Source organism: Oncorhynchus clarkii, chromosome 17 (genome assembly GCF_045791955.1).
Source record: "Oncorhynchus clarkii lewisi isolate Uvic-CL-2024 chromosome 17, UVic_Ocla_1.0, whole genome shotgun sequence".
Lineage (NCBI taxonomy): Eukaryota > Metazoa > Chordata > Actinopteri > Salmoniformes > Salmonidae > Oncorhynchus > Oncorhynchus clarkii.
Window position 1 is genome coordinate 45910692 of NC_092163.1, and position 25317 is coordinate 45936008.

The following is a 25317-nucleotide window of genomic DNA, read 5'->3' on the forward strand; positions in this document are numbered from 1 at the left end:
TTTCAACAGGACAATGACCCAATACACCTCCAGGCTGTGCAAGGGCTATTTTAACATAGTGAGAGTGATGGAGTGCTGCCTCAGATGACCTGACCTCCACAATCGCCTGACCTCAACCCAATTGAGATGGTTTGGGATGAGTTGGACCGCAGAGTGAAGGAAAAGCAGCCAACAAGTGCTCAGCATATGTGGGAACTCCTTCAAAAAGCATTCCAGGTGAAGCTGGTTGAGAGAATGCCAAGAGTGTGCAAAACTGTCATCAAGGCAAAGGGTGGCTACTTTGAAGAATCTAAAATATATTTTGATTTGTTTTAACACTTTTTTGGTTACTACATGATTCCTTCTGTGTTATTTCATAGTTTTGATGTCTTCACTACTATTGCTATTATGTTGAAAATAGTAAAAATAAGGAAGACCCTTGAATGAGTAGGTATGTCCAAACTTTTGCCTGGTACTGTGTGTGTGTGTGTGTGTGTGTATATATATATACAGTGCCTTGCGAAAGTATTCGGCCCCCTTGAACTTTGCGACCTTTTGCCACATTTCAGGCTTCAAACATAAAGATATAAAACTGTATTTTTTTGTGAAGAATCAACAACAAGTGGGACACAATCATGAAGTGGAACGAAGTGGAACATTTCTTGGATATTTCAACCTTTTTTAACAAATCAAAAACTGAAAAATTGGGCGTGCAAAATTATTCGGCCCCTTTACTTTCAGTGCAGCAAACTCTCTCCAGAAGTTCAGTGAGGATCTCTGAATGATCCAATGTTGACCTAAATGACGAATGATGATAAATACAATCCACCTGTGTGTAATCAAGTCTCCGTATAAATGCACCTGCACTGTGATAGTCTCAGATGTCCGTTAAAAGCGCAGAGAGCATCATGAAGAACAAGGAACACACCAGGCAGGTCCGAGATACTGTTGTGAAGAAGTTTAAAGCCGGATTTGGATACAAAAAGATTTCCCAAGCTTTAAACATCCCAAGGAGCACTGTGCAAGCGATAATATTGAAATGGAAGGAGTATCAGACCACTGCAAATCTACCAAGACCTGGCCGTCCCTCTAAACTTTCAGCTCATACAAGGAAAAGACTGATCAGAGATGCAGCCAAGAGGCCCATGATCACTCTGGATGAACTGCAGAGATCTACAACTGAGGTGGGAGACTCTGTCCATAGGACAACAATCAGTCGTATATTGCACAAATCTGGCCTTTATGGAAGAGTGGCAAGAAGAAAGCCATTTCTTAAAGATATCCATAAAAAGTGTTGTTTAAAGTTTGCCACAAGCCACCTGGGAGACACACCAAACATGTGGAAGAAGGTGCTCTGGTCAGATGAAACCAAAATTGAACTTTTTGGCAACAATGCAAAATGTTATGTTTGGCGTAAAAGCAACACAGCTGAACACACCATCCCCACTTTCAAACATGGTGGTGGCAGCATCATGGTTTGGGCCTGCTTTTCTTCAGCAGGGACAGGGAAGATGGTTAAAATTGATGGGAAGATGGATGGAGCCAAATACAGGACCATTCTGGAAGAAAACCTGATGGAGTCTGCAAAAGACCTGAGACTGGGACGGAGATTTGTCTTCCAACAAGACAATGATCCAAAACATAAAGCAAAATCTACAATGGAATGGTTCAAAAATAAACATATCCAGGTGTTAGAATGGCCAAGTCAAAGTCCAGACCTGAATCCAATCGAGAATCTGTGGAAAGAACTGAAAACTGCTGTTCACAAATGCTCTCCATCCAACCTCACTGAGCTCGAGCTGTTTTGCAAGGAGGAATGGGAAAAAATTTCAGTCTCTCGATGTGCAAAACTGATAGACATACCCCAAGCGATTTACAGCTGTAATCGCAGCAAAAGTTGGCGCTACAAAGTATTAACTTAAGGGGGCTGAATAATTTTGCACGCCCAATTTTTCAGTTTTTGATTTGTTCAAAAAGTTTGAAATATCCAATAAATGTCGTTCCACTTCATGATTGTGTCCCACTTGTTGTTGATTCTTCACAAAAAAATACAGTTTTATATCTTTATGTTTGAAGCCTGAAATGTGGCAAAAGGTCGCAAAGTTCAAGGGGGCCGAATAATTTCGCAAGGCACTGTGTGTATATATATATATATATATATATATATAATCAGTGAACTGGGCATTAGTACTCCCATATGAGCGGAGAAACACATTCCTTGGCACTAAAGGCTCGGGAAATTAGTCCTCTGTGTCTAATTAGGGAAAGGGTTAATTTCACAATTCAAGACGCTCAAATCCCGCTGAGTGATGATTTTGGTATACTTCCTATGCCTCTGGCCACAATTTGCTATTAAGTAGGCTAGTAGTTGCAGTTTTGAAAGTCTAATTAGTAGGCCTATGCCTAGGCGCAAAAAAACTTGGGCAAGTAGGCTAATAGCCTAAAACTTTCGATTTTGGGCTAATGTAAACAGTACAGCATCCTAAAACTCAGAAAAAGCAAGCTGCAAAGTCCATCTGGCATTTGCATTGCCCGTGCAGCATTTATGGTGATATGGCCTTTGCAGACTTCAGGGCTTTCAAGCATCATAGCTACCAGATTAACTCTTTGTGTTCCGACAGAAGTCAATCATTTTCAACGGAGCAGTCCGCAGCACTGCGTTTGGGATGCCGCACTAGACTGCGGTGCGTTCTGTGTACTGCATACGTTCAATATTTTCAAGTCGCGCGTTGCTTTAAATTGCGGTGGTACAAACAGAAGTTCATAAAACAGTCAATCCAGTTAGCTATCTAACTATGACGTAAACCACTTTGCTAGATAGTTTAGCTAAAACATTGCCAGCACCTAGCTTCCACTTTCCAGCTAATTCAGATGACCAGGTAATCCAATCGTATAAGCAATGTGTCTCCATGAAACATTTTTAGCATGTAGGTCCAGGTAGCAATCAGCGCTTTGGTCAAACACGGCAGGGAACCCAGAGACAGCGAAAATGACTTTCTCCATGCTGCAAACCTTTTGCAGCCTTGTGTCGAGTACGGAAAATGTGGACGAGACATCTGGCAAAAACAACATACAGCAAAACTATAAGCATTTGGTAGACATATGGCATCAGACGTTGTGCGTCTCCTGGAGCAGCGCAGCGCTGTTGAACAAAGCTGTTGTGATTGAAGTTGTCAAGGAAGTGAGTTAGTGCTTATACAGGACCTCCTGCCCCCACCTACCGTCAACCAATAATGTCAATGCGGTGCTATACTGCGCTATAAGGATCTCTGCATTGTTACAAAATTTGGGAGGCACATAGTTGACGAGTACTGATTTTGTTCTCTGCATGCCTCTGGAGTCTCCGCAATTGCGTCACACCCCTCCATACAGAGCCTCTGACCACATAGGAGGATAAAGCATACATTCGCTTTGAGTCTCGATCTGCCTGAATCAATGATGGTACAGCAATACATCATACAGATTGTAACTTTAAAATATTGAGGGACTGTGAATCAGTGGTGGTTAAACACAACACCAGTAGGCGCAAAGGTTCAGTGCCTTTGCCCACCGCATGCGTAAATCAATTTTGGCGCAATCTCTCCAAACGACCTTGGCGCATAAAAGTCTGAGTGTGCGTTTAAGCAAGCATATGTAACATATGCCAGGTGTGGTGCACATCCTGCCACCTAGTGTTATTCCTTTGAAAGTCCCCCTTTCACCTACACTTGCGCTCTGATCAGTTGTCATGGCAACTGTACAGCATGTGCCTAAAAAAACAAGTGCTTGACCCATCAACGAGAAGCGGAGATTCGTCAGTCAACAACTACGACGCCATCTTATTACTTTAAGGTTGAGAGAGACAGAGACAGATAGGCAAGGTTGTCATCATAGCTGGGAATTATGAGCGGAGCTAAAGCGCGCATCGACCCGCCTGTTGCTGCAGAGAATGTCTCGAGCGCCGGGCACAGTTCCGCGGCTCCTGCGCGGGAGCGCAAGCCAAGTGGAGGGGTTCTGAAGAGACTCAAGTCTCGGCGAAGCCAGGTTGATAGTAGGCCCGTCACAGAAGACCATCTGCGGACACAAGTTGGCCACATCACCCCTGAAGAGGTCCTAGGATTGCGGGTTGCTACACGGGGTAGGATATATCTATTTTCTGAAAGATGCATTTATATACAGTGGCATTGAGTAGTTGAGTGTGGCATTCAGTAATTGAGTGTGGCGTTGAGCATTGAGTGTGGCGTTGGGTAAAACTAGCTCACGAATGTCTCTCTATTTACCTGCATAGTCGCTCTGATAGATGGATAGATCAGAAGATAGATAATTTTATTGCACACTAGATCTTGTAAAACAGCCACCGAATACCCATAACCTGTATGTCCATCCCAGGGTACCTGTGTAAACCAGAGGACAACATCTTCAACATAGATTTCATTCGCTTTAAAATCAGAGACCTGGAGACAGAGACTGTGTTGTTTGAAATTGCCAAACCACCTCATACGGGTACAGTCCATATTCTCTCTCAGTGTGTGTGTGTGTCTGTGTATTACCACTGTAGTATGTCTGACTAATATGATCATGTGTTTGTGTTTGTTGCATGTACTGGAAATCATCACCGTGCCATTGGTGTAAAAATAAATGGTGTGTGTTGTGTCGTTGACCTCAGAGGAAGACGAGGAGAATGGAGAGGGAGACATGAGTGCAGGACGTTTCGTACGCTACCAGTTCACAGCAGCATTCCTACAACTGAGGACAGTGGGAGCCACGTGCGTAACACTTTCTCTCTCTTTCAATTCAATTTCAATTTAAGGGCTTTATTGGCTTGGGAAACATATGTTAACATTGTCAAAGCAAGTGAAGTAGATAATAAACAAAGTGGGAAAAAACAATACAAATGTGCAGTTAACATTACACTCACAAAAGTTCCAAAAGAATAAAGACATTTTAAATGTCATATTATGTGCAAATAGTTAAAGTACAAAGGGGAAGATAAATAAACATAAATATGGGTTGTATTTACAATACTGTTTGTTCTTCACTTTTGCCCTTTTCTTGTGGCAACAGGTCACAAATCTTGCTGCTGTGATGGCACACCGTTGTATTTCACTAAAATGGGGCGGAAGGTAGCCTAGTGGTTAGAGCGTTGGGCCAGAAAGGTTGCTGGATCGAATTCCCAGGCTGACAAGGTGAAATCTGTTGTTCTGCCCCTGAACAAGGTAGTTAACTCACTTGTTCCCCGGTAGGCCGTCATTGTAAATAAGAATTTGTTCTTAACTGACTTGCCTAGTTAAATGAATGTAAAATAAATAAATATGGGAGTTCATCAAAATTGGGTTTGTTTTCAAATTCTTTGTGAGTCTGTGTAATCTGACGGAAATATGTGTCTCTTATATGGTCATACATTTGGCAGGAGGTTAGGAAGTGCAGCTCAGTTTCCACCTAATTTTGTGGGCAGTGTGCACATAGCCTGTCTTCTCTTGAGAGCCAGGTCAGCCTACGATGGCCTTTCTCAATAGCAAGGCTATGCTCACTGAGTCTGTACAGAGTCAAAGTAGAATTTAACGTCCTTTTAGAATTTCCTAAATAGAATTTAACGTCCTTTTTTGGGGATTTTGATAATTAGCGGGTATCGGCCTAATTCTGCTATGCATGTATTATTTGATGTTTTACGTTGTACACTAAGGACATTTTTGCAGAATTCTGCATGCAGTCTCAATTTGGTGTTTTTCCCATTTTGTGAATTCTTGATTGGTGAGCGGACCCCAGACCTTACAACCATAAAGGGCAATGGGTTCTTTAACTGATTCAAGTATTTTTAGCCAGATCCTAATTGGTATGTCGAATTTTATGTTCCCTTTGATGGCATAGAAGGCCCTTCTTGCCTTGTCTCTCAGACCGTTCACAGCTTTGTGGAAGTTACCTGTGGCGCTGATGTTAGGCCGAGGTATATTTTTTTGTGTGCTCTAGGGCAATGGTGTCTAGATGGAATTTGTATTTGTGGTCCTGGCAACTGGACCTTTTTTGGAACACTTTTATTTTTGTCTTACTGAGATGTACTGTCAGGGCCCAGGTCTGAGGATCTGTGCAGGAGATCTAGGTACTACTGTAGGCCCTCCTTGGTTGGGGAGCAAACAGTCAAAACATTTGACCTCAGATTCTCGCCAATTCGTTGATATATATGTTGAACGGAGTGGGGCTTAAGCTGCTTGTGTACATGGATTTTATAATGTCGTTTGTTTTTCCCCAACACCGCATTCCATCAATTTGTATAGGAGACCCTCATGCCAAATTGAGTAAAAAGCTTTTTTGAAATCAACAAAGCATCAGAAGACTTTGCCTTTGTTTTGGTTTGTTTGTTTGTCCATTAGGGTGTGTAGGGTGAATACGTAGTCTGTCGTATGGTAATTTCGTAAAAAGCCAATTTGACATTTGCTCAATACATTGTTTTCACTGAGGAAATGTACCAGTCTGCTGTTAATGAAAATGCAGAGGATTTTGCCAAGGTTGCTGCATATCCCACGGTAGTTATTGGGGTCAAATTTGTCTCCACTTTCGTGGATTGGGGTGATCAGTCCTTGGTTCCAAATATTGGGAAAGATGCCAGAGCTAAGGATGATGTTAAAGAGTTTAAGTATAGCCAATTGAAATGTGTGGTCTGTATATTTTATAATTTCATTGAGGATACCATCAACACCACAGGCCTTTTTGGGTTGGAGGGTTTGTATTTTGTCCTGTAGTTCATTCAATGTAATTAGAGAATCCAGTGGGTTCTGGTAGTCTTTTAATTAGAGGTCGACCGATTATGATTTTTCAACGCCGATACCGATTATTGGATGACCAAAAAAGCAGATACCGATTAATCGGCCGATTTAAAAAAAAATATATATATAATTTGTAATAATGACAATTACAACAATACTAAATGAACACTTATTTTAACTTAATATAATATATCAATAAAATCAATTTAGCCTCAAATAAATAATGAAACATGTTAAATTTGGTTTAAATAATGCAAAAAAAAAGTGTTGGTAAAGAAAGTAAAAGTGCAATATGTGTCATGTAAGAAAGCTAACGTTTAAGTTCCTTGCTCAGAACATGAGAACATATGAAAGCTGGTGGTTCCTTTTAACGAGTCTTCAATATTCCCAGGTAAGAAGTTTTAGGTTGTAGTTATTATAGGAATTATAGGACTATTTCCCGCTATACCATTTGTATTTCATTAACCTTTGACTATTTGATGTTCTAATATGCACTTTAGTATTGACAGTGTAACAGTACAGCTTCCGTCCCGCTCCTTCCTGGGCTCGAACCAGGAACACAACGACAACAGCCACCCTCGAAGCAGCGTTACCGATGCAAAGCAAGGGGAACAACCACTCCAAGTCTCAGAGCGAGTGACGTTTGAAACGCTATTAGCGCGCACCCCGCTAACTAGCTAGCCATTTCACTTTGGTTACACCAGCCTCATCTCGGGAGTTGATAGGCTTGAAGTCATAAACAGCGCAATGCTTGACGCACAACGAAGAGCTGCTGGCAAAATGCACGAAAGTGCTGTTTGAATGAATGCTTACGAGCCTGCTGCTGCCTACCACCTCTCAGTCAGATACTTGTATGCTCAGTCAGATTATATGCAACGTAGGACACGCTAGATAAACTAGTAATATCAACCATGTGTAGTTAACTAGTGATTATGATAGATTGCTTTTTATAAGATAAGTTTAATGCTAGCTAGCAACTTAACTTGGCTTACTGCATTCGCGTAACAGGCAGTCTCCTCGTGGAGTGCAACGAGAGGCAGGTGGTTATAGCATTGGACAAGTTAACTGTACGGTTGCAAGATTGGATCCCCCGAGCTGACAAGGTGAAAATCTGTTGTTCTGCCCCTGTGAACGAGGCAGTTAACCCACCGTTCCTAGGCCGTCATTGAAAATAAGAATGTGTTCTTAACTGACTTGCCTAGTTAAATAAAGATTAAATAAAGGTGTAAAAAAAAATAATAATAATTTAAATCTGCCCTAATTAATCGGCCATTACGATTAATCGGTCGACCTCTACTTTTTAATAGTTGATTCTAAGATTTGTATTTGATCATGTATATGTTTTTTCTGTTTGTTCTTTGTTATAGAGATGTGGTTTACCCATACATCTCAATTTTGGATAGATAACTCTCCATGTTGTTGTTTGTTTAGTGTTTTACAATTATCTCAGAAGTGGTGAGAGTCTATGGATTCTTCAATTACATTGAGCTCATTTCTGACTTGCTGTTCCTTCTTTTTCCGTGGTATTTCTGTATTGTTTTAGTGATTCACCATAGTGATGGCGTAGGCTCAGGTTTTCTGGGTCTCTATGGGTGGGTTGCACCAACATGGTTTAAATTAACCTAGGATTAGAGCAAATCTAGGTTTTGTAAATCTAGGTTTATAATTAATCAGAGATGTGTTGCACCACTTAATTTTGAATCTGGATCAGTGCTGGAAAAAACATAAAAGCGAAAGTCAAGAAGGATGCGGCAGAGGAGAGGCGGGGGGCTATTTCAGACCGGAGCGGGACGGGGGCCTCCGTCCAAGGGAATTGATCCTATCACCCAGAAGATATGCGAGATGATTCCCCAGCAGTTTGCCCCTCTCCATAACCCCTATGATATCGACGGACAACTTGACCCACCAATATTTAGTAAGCATAAATAACTGGTAAATATCAATGCCTATAATGCACGTTAAAACTAATGTTAATGCAACTTCACTACAATGTTAACGTTATCAGCCCGTTACAGCATGTTGCATAACATCATCATTCGTACCAAGGTGGGACATATCATAAGCCCCAATTCAATTGTTGTACAAAATGGGCATGTAAATAGCCTGCTAATAATGAGTTAATTATCATAAAACTCAACAGAATTCAACCTGTCTCTAATTACTCTCTGAGGAACTTGTTTTGGTCTGCAATTTTATCAGTTAAATTACCTAAAGTGGCAGTTTAGAATTCATCTCCCATCTAAGTTTATATATTTTAAAAAATCATTTTATTCATGCTTAATATTAATCTAGGTTTAAAGTGAAAGCTAAATTTAACATTAGAGGAAGGATTTAAGTTAAAACTAGGTTTACAATTTGGTACCACATGATTAATAGATAAACCTTGATTTAACCCAGTTTAAGAGTTAATCCATGTTTGTGCAACCCACCCTATGTTTTTGGTTGGATAGGTTTCTCTATTTCATTCTTAGGTTTTTGCATTCTTCATCAAACTATTTGTAATTTTTGTTAATTTTCTTCGGTTTTCTGTTTGAAATGTTTAGATTTGATAGGGAAGCTGAGAGGTCAAATATACTGTTTAGCTTTTTCCTTTGGCTTTGATGCCTCATGATTGAGTATTGCTTTGTTCAAGTAGACTATGATTTTGCAGTGATCTAATACAGGTGTCAGTGGACTGACTGTGAACGCTATGAGAGACTCTGGGTTGAGGTCAGTGATAAAGTAGTCTGAGGTACTACTGCCAAGAGATGAGCTATAGGTGTACCTACCATAGGAGTCCCCTCGAAGTCTACAATTGACTATGTACATACCCAGCATGCGACACAGCTGAGGAGTTGTGACCCGTTTTGGTTGGTTATGTTGTCGTAGTTGTGCCTAGGGGGCATATGGGGGAGGGAATGATGTCACCTCCAGGTAGGTGTTTGTCTTTCTGTGTGCTGAGGGTGTCAGGTTCAAGTCCAGTTCTGGCATTTAGGTCGCCACAGACTAGTACATGTCCCTGGGTCTGGAAATTATTGATTTTCCCCCTCCAGGATGGAGAAGCTGTCTTCATTAAAGTATGGATATTCTAGTGGGGCGATATAGGTAGCACATAGGAGGCATTTTTCTCTGTTGAGATAACTTACTTTCGAATTTCTAGCCAAGTATAAAATGTGCCTCAGTTGATTAATTTAATAGAGTGAGTTAGGTCTGCTCTAAACCAAATTAGCATAACCCCTGAGTCCCTTCCCTGTTTCACACCTGGTAGTTTGCTGGATGGGACTACCAGCTCTCTGTAACCTAGAGGGCAACCAGTGGGTCCATCTCCTCTATACCATGTTTCTTGTAGGACACACACACAGCACAGCACAGACAGCATAGTTTTTTCGATCCACACGTTTATTCACGTACTGTACCTACTGCATGTTGTACCTACTGTATGTCGGTCTGTATGTCTGTCTCTCTCTCTGTCTGTGTGTCAGAGTGGAGTTTACAGTTGGCACACGGCCTCTGAACAGCTTCAGGATGATTGAGAGGCACTACTTCAGGGATCACCTCCTGAAGAGCTTTGACTTTGACTTCGGCTTCTGTATCCCAAACAGCCGCAATACTTGCGAACACATCTATGAGTTCCCTCAGCTGTCCGAGAGCTTGGGTGAGTTTTACATCCCAACCATTAGTCAATTAAGCACTTTGTTACTGATGTTTTTTTGAAAAGTGCTACATAATTAAATAATGTAGGAGTAAATAAGTAGAATGTGTACATTACATTTACAGTTGAAGTCGGAAGTTTACATCCACTTAGGTTGGAGTCATTGAAACTTGTTTTTTAACCACTCCACAAATTTCTTGTTAACAAGAGTCGGTTAGGACATCTACTTTGTGCTTGACACAAGTACATTTTCCAACAATTGTTTACAGACAGATTATTTCACTTCTAATTCACCATATCACAATTCCAGTGGGTCAGAAATGTACATACATTAAGTTCACTGTGCCTTTAAACAGCTTGGAAAATTCCCAAAATTCCCACTTTAGAAGCTTCTGATTGGCTAATTGACATCATTTGAGTCAATTGGAGGTGTACCTGTGGATGTATTTCAAGGCCTACCTTCAAACTTAGTGCCTCTGCTTGACATCATGGGAAAATCAAAAGAAATCAGCCAAGACCTCAGAAAAAAAAATTGTAGATCTCCACAAGTCTGGTTAATCCTTGGGAGTAATTTCCAAACGCCTGAAGGTACCACGTTCATCTGTACAAACAATAGTACCCAAGTATAAACACCATAGGACCACACAGACGTCATACCACTCAGGAAGGAGACGCGTTCTGTCTCCTAGAGGTGAACGTACTTTGCTGCAAAAAGTGCAAATCAATCCCAGAACAACAGCAAAGGACCTTGTGAAGATGCTGGAGGAAACAGGTACAAAAGTATCTATATCCACAGTAAAACGAGTCCTATATCGACATAACCTGAAAGGCCGCTCAGCAAGGAAGAAGCCACTGCTCCAAAACCGCCATAAAAAAGCCAGAATATGGTTATGCAATTGCACATGGGGACAAAGATCGTACTTCTTGGAGAAATGTCCTCTGGTCTGATGAAACAAAAATAGAACTGTTTGGCCATAATGACCATCTTTATGTTTGGAGGAAAAAGGGGGAGGCTTGCAAGCCGAAGAACATCATCCCAACCGTGAAGCATGGGGGTGGCAGCATCATGTTGTAGGGGTGCTTTGCTGTAGGGGGGACTGGTGCACTTCACAAAATAGATGGCGTCATGAGGGAGGAATATTATGTGGATATATTGAAGCAACATCTCAAGACATCAGTTCCAGACTTGGTCGCAAATGGGTCCTCCAAATGGACAATGACCCCAAGCATACTTCCAAAGTTGTGGCAAAATGGCTTAAGGACAACAAAGTCAAGGTATTGGAGTGGCCATCACAAAGCTCTGACCTCAATCCTATAGAAAATGTGTGAGCAGAACTGGAAAAAGTGTGTGCGACAAGGAGGTCTACAAACCTGACTCAGTTACATCAGCTCTGTCAGGAGGATTGGGCCAAAACAAACAAAGACTAATTGAGTGTATGTAAACTTCTGCCCCACTTGGAATGTGATGAAAGAAATAAAAGCTGAAATATATCATTCTCTGTACTATTATTCTGACATTTCACATTCTTAAAATAAAGTGGTGATCCTAACTGAAGACAGGGAATATTTACTAGGATTAAATGTGAGGAATTGTGAGTTTAAATGTATTTGGCCAAGGTGTATGTAAACATCCGACTTCAACTGTATGTGGAAATGAAATCATTTACTGAATGAAATGCACATCACCTTTTGAATACATTATCCAGACATGTGAAACATTAATAACATGTGAAATACAGAATAATAAATGTTCCCTTCCAGTTTGTCAGATGGTGGAACATCCCTACGAGACGAGGTCAGACAGCTTCTACTTTGTTGACAACAGACTGGTCATGCACAACAAGGCAGACTACGCTTATAACGGGGGCAGGCATTGAGTGTGTGTGTGTGTGTGTGTGTGTGTGTGTGTGTGTGTGTGCGCGCGTGCTGTGCCCAAGCCTATATTCACACCAGCAGACTCTCCCCCAAATGTGGATTACTGTAAGTTAAAAAGCCTTTATTGTCATGGTAAAGCTGTATAGTATGGAAAAGTTTAAAAACAGCAGGACAGAGCCACATAGAGCCACATAGACTACTGGCAGTAGTATGGCAAAACTCTGCCAATAGTGCTTTCTCTGTACCACCAAAAGAAAGCAGGTTGAACCCCAATGATGTGTCTCAACTAACCAAATGGTTGATTTTAGTGTGTAGTTGGACAGTTGATGTACTGTGCACTCCTTGGCTTTTAAGGGAAAGCATATTCCCCACTTTTGTTGAACCATGAGAAGCACTAGTTTCCCACCAAATGCAGCTTTTTAGGAGTGAGTCATACCCGTAAAAGACCCAACAATGACCACACACACAGGCAGACAAACAATCTTTCTCTCTTTCTCTCCCTATTTCTATTTCTCTCTATCGTAACCTGCTGTGCTCAGGCCCACACTCCAGTCTGGAAATATAATTAAGATGGGAATGGGGAAGACATCCACGCACTCACACACTCACTGTCAAATACACATGTTGTGGGGGTGCTTTCCTGCAGGAGGGACTGGTGAACATCACAAAATAGATGGCATCATGAGGGAGGAAAATTATGTGGATATATTGATGCAAAATCTCAAGACATTAGTCAGGAAGTTAAAGCTTGGTCGCAAATGGGTCTTCCAAATGGACAATGACCCCAAGTGTATTTCCAAAGTTGTGGCAAACTGGCTTAAGAACAACAAAGTCAAGGTATTGGAGTGGCCATCACAAAGCCCTGACCTCAATCCCATAGAAAATTTGTGGGCAGAACTGAAAAGGCGTGTGCAAGCAAGGAGGCCTACAAACCTGACTCAGTTACGCCAGCTCTGTCAGGAGGATTGGGCCAAAATTCTCCCAACTTATTGTGGGAGCTTATGGAAGGCTACCCAAAACGTTTGACCCAAGTTAAACAATTTAAAGGCAATGCTACCAAATACTAATTGAGTGTATGTGAACTTCTGACCCCCTGGGATTGTGATGAAAGAAATAAAAGCTGAAATAAATCATTCTCTCTACTATTATTCTGACATTTCAAATTCTTAAAATAACGTGGTGATCCTAACTGACCTAAGACAGGGAATTTGTACTATGATTAAATGTCAAATAAATAAGTTCAAATGTATTTGGCTAAGGTGTATTTAAATTTCCGACTTCAACTGTAATTATTCGAGGAACAGAATCAGAATCAGGAAGGAAAGTGATCTATAATGTTCCAGAACAGAACCATTATTTGAAAAGCATGGGAACCGGTTAACAACGTTCTTCTTTGTTCCGGGCATTTTTTTCCATTCCTACAAAAATTGCAACAAAGCACCTATGCAAAGCCCTCACTCTGTTACTCAGAAACGTATTCCAGTGTCTGCCTGCCAGCTGGAAATCTTTGCCAGTTTGTGTGCGTGTTTAGGCTACCTGCCACTTCCCAACCGAAGCATAGGTTACTGTAGCCTACTTAGGCGTGATTCAGAAATTAGGGAGAGAGATTTTTTTATTAGAGAAGAATGGATTAACTGTTTCAATGCTGGTTAAGGATACTATAGTTATACCGTTTCACGTTGGATTTATTAACTACAAAAGATAAGACAAGTTTTTAATTCTAGTGCTGCTCTGCACACACAAGCTTGTTAGCTAATGTTATTTCTGGTCCAACATTAAGCCAACTCTCGGAAGTTCAAAGACTTTCAAAGTTCCCCAACGTAGGTATAATTATACCTCCTGTGTAGGTATAATTCTTTGGGCCTAATTCAGATAATGCATGTCATGACAAGATGCCCTTCAAGCCAGGCCTCCTACACTTGTCCATAGTGACTGACAGCACAGTGCACAGTGTGTGTGTTTGTCTTTCATTATGATTGAACCATGCTGTTAGGGCAAAAGACAATTAGCTTTCAACGACTTTCCTATAAAGATGAAATAGCTTATCCGCTCCATTGCAAGCTGCTCTGTCCACACTGATTGGTGAGGTAATTTGATGTCGAAATGAAAGAACAGAAAGGAACTATATAATCCGGTGCTTTTTTGGGGTTCGAACCGGTTCAAACTTTATTTTGCTGGTCGGAATAGTGGAATGGACCCCCAAAAAATGTGGATTCTGTTCAGAACAAAACCATTGGAAAATCATTTTGGTTCCAACCCCTGCTTCACAAACAAGGTGATCAGAAGGTGTACTCGTACGTTTACATTCAAACCAAGAAAAAACATCTAAAGCAGTGAAAGTCACAGGTTGTAAAATAACTAGCACTTACATTTTTATGTACACAAATGTCCTTTATTTTTTGGTGTCTTTGGATGATTTGAAAGGCACTTAAAAAATATATAGCTTTTATTTTATTTATATAAACTGAGAAGATAGCTCTGATCAGAAATGTTTTTCACAGTCAATAATTAGATATGCAGTCATATAGGATACAGTGTATTACTCAACTCTTGATTGTATTAATATGTCAGGTTGATACTTTTATTATGTTTTAAAGTAAAATGTTGTAGTGTTTTGGATTGTTTCCTCTAGAAACACCAAAAGTATGTGTGGTGTGGAAATTTAAAGGAATTTGTGATTTGATCTTTGTTAGATAGAAATCAAATAGTGTATTATTGTGTCTTCTGTTAACTACTGGTGTCCAGGATAAAGTGTGTAGTTGTATGAAATAAAAATGTTGTCAAAAATAAATATACTATATGTGCATTTTCAAATTAATTTGATGAGGTGCAGCAGTGCTTCAGCAATACCATTCATTCATTCAACCTGTAAGATGTGTGTTTACCAGATTGTCAGCACCCTTTTCTAGGGAGAGAACAGTGTAACGGCTGGTGTTGGCCACGAGGGGGTGTCATGGGACAATAAAGAAACAATGGAGACGTCTGTTTTGGCGAATGGAAACATACTGTACTACAAGAACAATTACTAAAGGCATAATCTGTTGAAAGGTCATTTAAATGAATGAAACATAACCATTGATAACCATCAAACCAAATTGTATTTTCCACATGCACTGAATACAACAGGTATTCCTTACCATGAAAGCTTACTTATCGAGCCCTTAACCAACAATGCAGTGTTTTAAAAAAGTAATTAAGAAACATTTGCTAAATAAACTAGAGAAAAAATAGTAACACACTAAAATAACAATAAAAAGGCTATATACAAGGTGTAACGATACCAAGTCAATATTCAGGGGTACGGTTTAGCTGAGGTAATATGCACATGTACAGTATGTAGGGGTAAAGTGACTGCGTAAAAAATAAACAGCAGCAGCGTCTGTGAAGGAATGTGTGTGTGTGTGTTGGCGTGTCAGTCTAGTATGTGTGAGTGTGTGGTTAGAGTCCAGTGCGTGTACATCAAGCCTGTGAAAGAGAGTCAGTGCAAAAAATAAGGGGGTCAATACAAATAGTCTGGGTAGCCATTTGATAAACTGTTCAGCTGTCTTATGGCTCGGGGATAGAAGCCTGTGAAGGCGCCTTTTGGTCCCAGACTTGGCGCTCCGGTACTGCTTGCAGTAGCAGAGATAACAGTCTAGACTTGGGTGGCTCAAGTCTTTGACAATGTTTAGGGCCTTCCTCTGACACTGCCTGGTATAGAGGTCCTGGATGGCAGAATGTTTGGCTTCAGTGATGTACTGGTCCATACGCACTAGACTCTGTATCACCTTGCGGTCGGATGCTGAGCAATTGCCATGCCAAGTGGTGATGCAACCAATCAGGATGCTCTCGATGGTGCAGCTGTATAATTTAGGAGGATTTGAGGTTCCATGACCAATCTTTTCAGCCTCCTGGGGAATAGGTGTTGTCGTGCCCTTTTCACGACTCTGTTGGTGTGTTTTGACCATGATAGGTCCTTAGGTCCAAAGCATTTCATGGCTACATATGTGACTAGCCATATAGGCAGGTTACCTTGGCGTTGTTGGACACAGAGACTATGGTGGTCTGCTTGAAACATGTAGGTATCACAGACTGGGTCAGGAAGAGCTTGAAAATGTCAGTGAAGCTGGTTCAGCGCACGGTCAGAGTACGCGTCCTGGTAATCCATCTGGCCCTGCGACCTTGTGAATGTTAACCTGTTTAAAAGTCTTACATCGGCTACGGAGACGTAATCACACAGTCGTCAGGAACAGCTGGTGATCAGGAGCCCGTAGAACAGCAGCCATCCCCTCCGGCGAAATTCTATCATAACTCAATTTTATTTAGATGTAACTTATTATTATAATAAGATTGCAAATACAGATTGTGTTGTAGACCCGATACAGGAGAATTTCGTAAAATGACATATTTTGGAATACTAAACAAAGTATTATTCTGTGATTTTGTGGAACAGTTACCCCCAGCTATGTTAGTCCTCTGGGACTTTAAACAAATCCTCCCTTTTCTCACTCTTTATTTTCTTATCTGTATGTACAGCTCTACATCTTCCCCTTTCTCTGTTCCCCTCTCTTTTTCTTTGTATCTCTTTCCACCTCTCTAACTCATGTCCAAAACTCATTCGTCCACTTCCCTCATCTCCCAGCCCTCTCTCCACACCTCTTTGCTCCTCCCTCCTCCTCTCTCTCTGTTTTTCCTTTCTTTCTTCCTCTCTCACCTGGTAACCAGACCTCTGGAGAGGAGTGTTGAGTTTCCACTTTCCCAGAGAAGAAGACAATCTGAGCCTCACAAAATCCCCACAATGGAGCTCTCCCTAGTCTCCCTACCTCCCTCTGTCAGCTCTCTCTTTTCTGCATCTCTCTTTCACTCTCTCCCCTGTCACTTTCTGTTGAATGGTTTTCATTTCATTTTAGTATGTGTGCGTGTGAATTGTCACACATTCGTTCTGTCTGTTTGGTAAGTTATTAAACTTCATGTTGCACTTCAGGTTCGGTCCACAAGATGGCCCCTCCAGCTGAACTGCTCCTGTTAATATTGAAATGTGGTCATAGATATTATTACTGCATTTTGCCAAATGAGTGACCAAAACCTAAACTGCAGAAGAGTTTCTGCAATCGTCAGTGATATTACCAGACAATTTCTGTTCTTGTTGATTTTGCCATCTGATATTTCCTGACTGGTGAGGTCACACAAAAGGCTTTGCCTGAGGGCCACATTACCATGGTGAAAGGTGAGAGGGGTTAGATGTAAATATACAAGCTCATGCTACATGTTGGAATACACAACATTTACAGCATTTGTTTCTCTCTTGCTCTCTTCTAAATGCCATCTCTCTCTCTCTCTCATACTGTATATACACACACACACACACACACACACACACACACACACACACACACACACACACACACAATCAATCAAACAACAAAGCAGGACACGGTCAAACTGTAGGCTTCTGAATCAGATAGCTCAATCTGCCCTTTCCCCATAAATCAATAACCATGGGCTTCTATGCAGGATTTGTTTATTATGGTTCCTGATAGGCATCCGCCATTGCTTTCACCCCTATTCCTTCTGGTTGGGATCAGTGCAGATAAAGGAGAGGAGACAAGGAGAGGTAGCCACTGTTGATTATTGAGATACACCCCCATGTCTTTGCTTTTGCAGTGAAGCGGACGAGGGGACAGTCGTATCCTATAAATAGAAGGGAGGAATGGCGTTGATGGGCCCTGTGGATGGAAGTGGGGGGGGGGGGGGTGGGGTGGAAAAAGGATTAAAAGAGATACAGGGCCCTATTCCGACTTCACTTGTGTGTGTCTTTGGCAGAGGTGCTTTGTAGATGAACCGAGTGGATTTCGCCACTGGGCAAAGTCTTTCCTCTGAAGGTCCCTATGGGAGGAGTTTCTGATCTGACCGATTATTAACATTGTTTGGTAGTTGATCTGTCACTTGTTCATTGGTCAAGACCAATGCTTCCCGATATTCTCATTTTGAGACTGCATTGACCATGTGACCAATGACCAAAGACATTGTTGTAAAGTCAAGTACATAATGATGGGCTAACATCTAAGCAACATTGTATATGGTTACAACATGGTTACTATGTCAAGAAAACGGGAATTTCCTGCTCTAGTACAATGGTTAACCAAAGTTAAATGGTCTGATGTATAATGTTTGCTTAACCTGAAGATGCCGGTGCCTTAGTGGTAAATACGTGCCCAGGCCTGACATTTATCATGAACCACACAACTAAGGATATGTCAAATCCTTTTTCAACAAGCAAACACGTTCTATTGACATTGTCTTCTTTTCCAAAGATACTGTAGCTGATAGCAAGCCTATTGCTCAAGTGCAAAATGCTCAAAGGACAGCTAATAGTGCAAATGAGGTTGGTCAATGTAAAGAAATGACATTGTTGATTGGTTGGTTGGGAGAGACTCTAATGCAATAAGTAAGACCATGATGGATATAATGTTTCCCTAATGGTGCCTTGTTTCCCATAACCGTTGTCTTTGTGGTATATATTCAAGGTAAATATTAGGGATGTGCTGCATTGTAACTGGAAGCCTCTGTTGTGTGTGTGTGGTTGTGTGGGAGTGTGTGTTTGGGTGTGTTACTCCCAGTCTCTTATTTTGAAAGAATGGGCAACTAAAACAACCACCTAGTTGTAAAATAATGTGCGAACAACCCCTTTCTTTCCCTCCCCATACCAATCCAGTTTATAAATATTGTACTGGTGAGATTAAACCCTTACCAACCGTTGAAGCTATCTGAAGCCTTCCTCTTAATCTCACCCTTCCTCTGTCTTTCTCTCCTCCCTTTGTCTCGTTCCCTTGCCACACCTTCCCCTGGGGATGGAGGATTGTGATAGCAGGAGAACAGAGGTGGAGCTCTTTGCGCCAGCAGCACAGGTGTGCTTGTTTTTTTCACTCCTTCTCCTAAAGCCTACTCTTCAGTTCCTCCTCTTGCCACCAGCCAGGTGAAAATACCCTGAGCAAAGCCAATGGCTTCTTTCCTCTTGTTGTCTTCTTGGTCTATTGCAGCATTTCCCAAACTCAGTTCTTGGGACTCAGTCCTTGGGGTGTACATGTTGGTTTTTGCTCTAACACTACACAGCTGATTCATGTGATCAAAGCTTGATTATTATGTTATTATTTGAATCAGCTGTGTAGTGCTTGGGCTAAAACTAAAATGTGCAGCCCTTGGGGACCCGAGGACCGAGTTTGGGTAACCCTGGTCTATTGGCTTCCTCCCAGGTACCCAAAGCAGGCAGAGACTTCCTGACGTGCGGTGAACGTACAACACAGTGGCATTGGCCAAGTGATTTGGGAGGGAAATCGCTCACTCAGCAAAAATGTAGATTTCCCTGCTTCTGTTTATTTAAACGGCAAAAGGTACAAAATCCCGAGAAAGGCTTGCACAGACTATCAGGGCTGGTTGCCCAAAAGCATCTTCAAGGCTAAGTTCATTGTTAGAACCTTCGTAAGAACATCAATAAATCTCTGAGCTGTCTCCCAAATGCATCATTATTAACGCTGCACTTGAAAAGGCTCGTAAAATAATGCTTGCCTCAGACCACTCGTAGAACAGCTAAGTGTGAGGAACGTTTTTGCTGGCCTCATAAATGCTAGCCAGCTATCTAATAGAAAAATAATGTATTTATGCTAACCCGTTTGCAATCCTTTTGGCGTTGCTTGCTAGCGTGCTGGCTAGCTACATAGGTTCGCTGGCTAGTTAGCTATAGTAGTTAGCTACTGCTATCAGTTGTTGTTTGGTTATTATCATATTTTGCCTATTCCACCATTTGCGGAATGCATACTGGCATTTGAATATAGTGCTGGAAAAGGGAATCCGGACACGCTGTGGACATATTTAAATGTAGTTGTAGATGCATGACGCGTTCGGAATTCCATGATCAGAACTCTATGATCTGTATATTAAAGCTGCATGAACTGTCAAGTCCAGACACGGCCTGAAGAACAGCTTCTATCTCCAGGCCATCAGACTGTTTAATAGTCACCACTAGCTCGCCACCGCCCAGTACCCTGCCCTGAACTTCAGTCACTGTTACTAGCCTGCTACCATCCGGAACTCATCCCTGCACGTTAGAGACCGCTGCCCTATGGACAGTGCATTCTGGAATATATTCAGACACCTTCCCATTTTCCAAAATTTGTTACGGTACAGCCTTATATTAAAATGTTTTAAATTATTTTTTTCCCTCGTTAATCTATACATAATACCCCAAAACGACAAAGTGAAACAGGTTTTTAGAAATGTTTGCAAATTTATAAAAAATGAAAACAGAAACACCTTATTTACATAAGTATTCAGACCCTTTGCTATGAGACTCGAAATTGGCATCAGGTGCATCCTGTTTCCATTGATCATTCTTGAGACGTTTCTACAACTTGATTGGAGTCCACCTGTGGTAAATTCAATTGATTGGACATGATTTGGAAAGACAAACACCTGTCTATGTAAGGTCCCACAGTTGACAGTGCACGTCAGAGCAAAAACCAAGCCATGAGGTCGAAGGAATTGTCCGAGCTCTGAGACAGGATTGTGTCGAGGCACAGATCTGGGGAAGGGTACCAAAAAATGTCTGCAACATTGAAGGTCCCCAAAAAACACAGTGGCCTCCATCATTCTTAAATGGAAAACGTTTGGAACCACCAAGAGTCTTCCTAGAGCTGGCTACCCGGCCTAACTGAGCAATCGGGGGAGAAGAACCTTGGTCAGGGAGGTGACCAAGAACCCGATGGTCACTCTGACAGAGCTCCAGAGTTCCTCTTTGGCGATGGGAGAACCTTCCAGAAGGACAACCATGTCTGCAGCACTCCACCAATCTGGCCTTTACAGAAGCCACTACTCAGTGAAAGGAGTTTGCCAAACGGTACCTAAAGGACTCTTAGACCATGAGAAACAAGATTCTCTGGTCTGATGAAACCAAGATGGAACTCTTTGGCCTGAAAGCCAAGCATCACGTCTGGAGGAAATCAGGCAGCGCTCATCACCTGGCCAATACCTTCCCTACGGTGAAACATGGTGGTGGCATCAGCATCATGCTGTGGGGATGTTTTTCTGTGGCAGGGACTGGGAGACTAGTCAGGATTGAGGGAAAGATGAACGAAGCAAAGTATAGAGAGATCATTGATGAAAACCTGTTCCAGAGCGCTCAGGACCTCAGACTGGGGTGAAGGTTCACCTTCCAACAGGACAACGACTCTAAGAACACAGCCAAGACAACACAGGAGAGTGGCTTCAGGACAGGTCTCTGAATGTCCTTAAGTGGCCCAACCAGAGCCCAGACTTGACCCCTCTCTGGAGAGACCTGAAAATAGCTGTGCAGCGCTGCTCCCCATCCAACCTGACAGTGCTTGAGAGGATCTACAGATAAGAATGGGAGAAACTTCCCAAATACAGATGTACCAAGTTTGTAGCGTCATATCCAAGAAGACATGAGGCTGTAATCGCTGACAAAGGTATTTCAACAAAGTACTGAGAAAACATTCGTAATATAATAATAATAATAATAAAATTTGATTTGATTTGAATACTTAAGTAAATGTCATATTTCCTTGTTTGTTTTTAATACATTTGCCAAAGAATCCCAAAATAACTTTTTGCTTTGTCATTATGGGGCGTATGTGTAGATTGATGTGGGAATTTATTTTTAAATACATTTTAGAATAAGGCTGTAACGTAACGAAATGTGGAAAAAGTGAAGGGATCTGAATACTTTCCAAATGCACTGTATATATTTATTTTTATTTTGGGGATTTGTATGTATTGTTAGGTATTACTGCACTGTTGGAGCTAGAACACAAGAATTTTGCTGCACCTGTGATAATATCTGCAAAATATGTGTACGTAACATTTGATTTGATTTGAGAAGTTTGGAACATCTCAGTTCAACCACATCAATATGGTTAATGTCGCGACGTTAACACAACACCTAGCAACCTCTTCAAGAGGTTCATACCTCTTGGTGTAACGATTAAGGTATTGGCTTGATAGTCGCTGGGACCCAGGTTCAAGTCCCGGTCAGGGATACCCCCCAAATTCTCTATAATATGATCAAATGATCTTGCAATCTGTTCTGGACAGGGTAGCAGGGATGCACCCAAAGCCGTATATCTTATAAAACCTGTAGCCTAGCCACTACCACTCCCAGTGAATCTTTTCAGATGGCCAAAAGTTGCCACTGCAGCACCCCCAAACTCCCTTGAGGCTCTCTCTGAGCAGGTCCCAGGACCTAAAGGGTCAAAGGTCATGGTTGAACAATAGGCTTCCCACTCTGGGTCAGTTGTGGTCAAGGAAACAAAGAGAAAGAAAAGTCAAATTGGACAAACTATCCCTGAGAGAGAGAGAGAGAGAGGTCGTAGCTTCTTTAATCGAAGCTGAAGCCATTTTGGTTTGTTGAGGTTAACAAACCAGAGTACGTAGAAACGTCCAAATTACTGAATCACACATATCACTAAAGTAGCTGATTCAACTGTTCCAAGTCTCTAAGGCCACAAAACTAATTCCTCCCCCTCCCCCTCCCCCTCTCCCTCTATCTTGCTCTCTCTTTTTATTCAGCCACATTGATCATGCATGCAGAAATTCAGCAGGCCCATGGCTCCAGTCAGTCAGAATAGGAAGGGCACTAGCTAGGCTCTGTCCTACATACTGTTCTCTCGCCATGGTCCACCAATCCCCCCCGTCCGCCCCCCTTCACCCACTCCCCCGCCCGCCACTCAGTCCCTCTCGCAACCATTTGACACACATACGCCCCACAGCACATCTCGTGAGGCTGCACACAGACAGCCACCACTCATTATTGTGTGTGTATGTGTATTCAGTGCAGTTTGACGCATTGAGGGTATTGTAAACACACACGTTTGTGTGTGGAAAAGGAGAGAGTCTGGACTAGAATGTTCAGTTGTTGGAGCCCCCTCTCTTTCTTGCTGTCCTTTTTCTCTCTCTCTCTCTCTCTCTCTCTCTCTCTCTCTCTCTCTCTCTCTTTCTCTCTCTCTCTCCCTCTCGTTCTCCCTCTCTCTCGCCCATTTGGTGTTTTGATGCATTAGATGTTGCCTATTTCAAAGGCAAAAGGTAGCTTGCCACGACTTGTCTCCATAATACACGTATTGTAGGCTACAGCTCAAGGTCCACCTTTCAAATTCATTTCACAGTGACAAGCTGGACATACTGTGGCACAACTTATTTCATATTTGTAGTTACCCCGCCTCCCTTGTTTTCTACAATTGATATAAATGCCATTTGTAAACTGCACCTAGTATTACTGCTCAGTAACTAGCAGTAAACAAACTGCAGTTCTGACCAGTAAACTTTTAAAGGTTCAGTTAATACATTAAACATAGCTGGTAGGGTAGTACATGCTTATTGTGCACCTCACTCTACCATAGGAGCAGTTCAACCAATGCGTTTAAAGCCCTCAGGTGACCATCTTGGCCCAGCCAAGAGGGTAGCCTACTTAGGGGAAAAGCTGGTAATCTTCCACTTAGTTGGTTAAGGCAGTCACATGGGCATGGAGTGTGGGGCATGGACAGGACTAGAGGATATAAGGACTAAGCAAGTTCAGCATCCCAAATGGCACGCTATTACCTGCACAGTGCACTGCTTTCTACAAGACCCCTATGGGCCCTGGTAGAAAATTGTACACTATATAGGGAATAGGGTACCTTTTGGGAAGCACCCAGGGAGGGAGAGAGGGAGAGAGAGAGAAACCTGCTGCTTCTGCGACTGAGTACAGGCATGTACAGTTCAAAATGAGCAGAGGCAGAGTACTGTGTGGCTTACATACCAGGCCTCTGGCACCCCCCAAGCACAGAGGTTCCTAAAGTGAATGACTACTATAGGCTTTAGCTCAGCAGGGTAACACAGTCTGGTGGTGTGCAAGAGTCCCGGGTTGAAGGTTTTGAACCCAGCCGGTACCATTGGTGCCATGACCTAGATTGGTCTCTGCAAGGAGGAAGAGTTCTAAGGGGAGTGTACTGAGTTGAGCCTGGTTAGACATTCATAAGTTGCTGGAACTGTGATGTGAAAATAAAATATACAGCACCAGTCAAAGGTTTGGACACACCTACTCATTCAAGGGTTTTTCTTTATTTTTACTATTTTCTACATTGTATAATAACAGTGAAGACATCAAAACTATGAAATAACACATATGGAATCATGTAGTAACCAAAAAAAGTGTTAAACAAATAAAAATATATTTTATATTTGAGATTCTTCGAAGTAGCCACCCCTTGCCTTGATGACAGTTTTGCACCCTTTTGGCATTCTCTCAACCAACTTCATGAGGTAGTCACCTGGAATGCATTTCAATTAACAGGTATGCCTTGTTAAAAGTTAATTTGTGGAATTTATTTTTTTCATAATGCATTTTAGCCAATCAGAGACTGAAAAGATTTGGCATGGGTCCTCAGATCCTCAAAAGGTTCTACAGCTGCACCATCGAGAGCATGGTTGCTGGTTGCATCACTGCCTAGTATGGCAACTGCTCGACCTCCAACCGCAAGGCACTACAGAGGATAGTGCGAATGGCCCAGTACATCACTCTGGCCAACCTTCCTGCAATCCAGGACCTCTATACCAGGCGGTGTCAGAGGAAGGCCCTAAAAATGGTCAAAGACTTCAGCTACCCTAGTCATAGACTGTTCTCTCTGCTACCGCACGGCAAGCAGTACCGGAGTGCCAAGTCTAGGTCCAAAAGGCCTCTAAACAGCTTCTACCCCCAAGCCATAAGACTCCTGAACACCTAATCAAATGGCTACCCAGACTATTTGCATTGTCCCCCTCTTTTACACTGCTGCTACTCTCTGTTGTTTTCATCTATACATAGTCACTTTAATAACTCTACCTACATGTACATATTACCTCAACTAACCAGTGCCCCCGCACATTGACTCTGTACCGGTACCCCCCTGTATATAGTCTCACTATTGTTATTTTACTGCTGCTCTTTAATTACTTGTTACTTTTATTTCTTATTCATACATAAATATATATACAGTGGGGCAAAAATGTATTTAGTCAGACACCAATTGTGCAAGTTCTCCTACTTACAAATATGAGAGAGGCCTGTAATTTTCATCATAGGTACAC

The 25317-nt window shown here is 41.9% G+C and overlaps 1 protein-coding gene across 1 annotated transcript; it reads left to right on the plus strand.

The window, feature by feature from the left end:
• The first annotated feature begins 3833 nt into the window (after positions 1 to 3833).
• LOC139369773 (protein unc-119 homolog B-like) lies at positions 3834 to 12227 on the plus strand. The gene is made up of 5 exons (XM_071109035.1): positions 3834 to 4096; positions 4348 to 4461; positions 4625 to 4724; positions 10181 to 10353; positions 12112 to 12227. The coding sequence occupies exons 1-5, from the start codon at positions 3862 to 3864 to the stop codon at positions 12225 to 12227; spliced, it is 738 nt and encodes a 245-aa protein (XP_070965136.1). The 5' UTR covers positions 3834 to 3861.
• The last annotated feature ends 13090 nt before the right edge of the window (positions 12228 to 25317 follow it).

Coding starts and splice junctions, on each gene's coding strand:
- LOC139369773 (XM_071109035.1), top strand. CDS start 3,862: ATGAGCGGAGCTAAAGCGCGCATCGACCCGCCTGTTGCTGCAGAGAAT. Junction 4,462..4,624: donor TGCCAAACCACCTCATACGG/GTACAGTCCATA, acceptor CGTTGACCTCAG/AGGAAGACGAGGAGAATGGA. Junction 10,354..12,111: donor TCAGCTGTCCGAGAGCTTGG/GTGAGTTTTACA, acceptor GTTCCCTTCCAG/TTTGTCAGATGGTGGAACAT.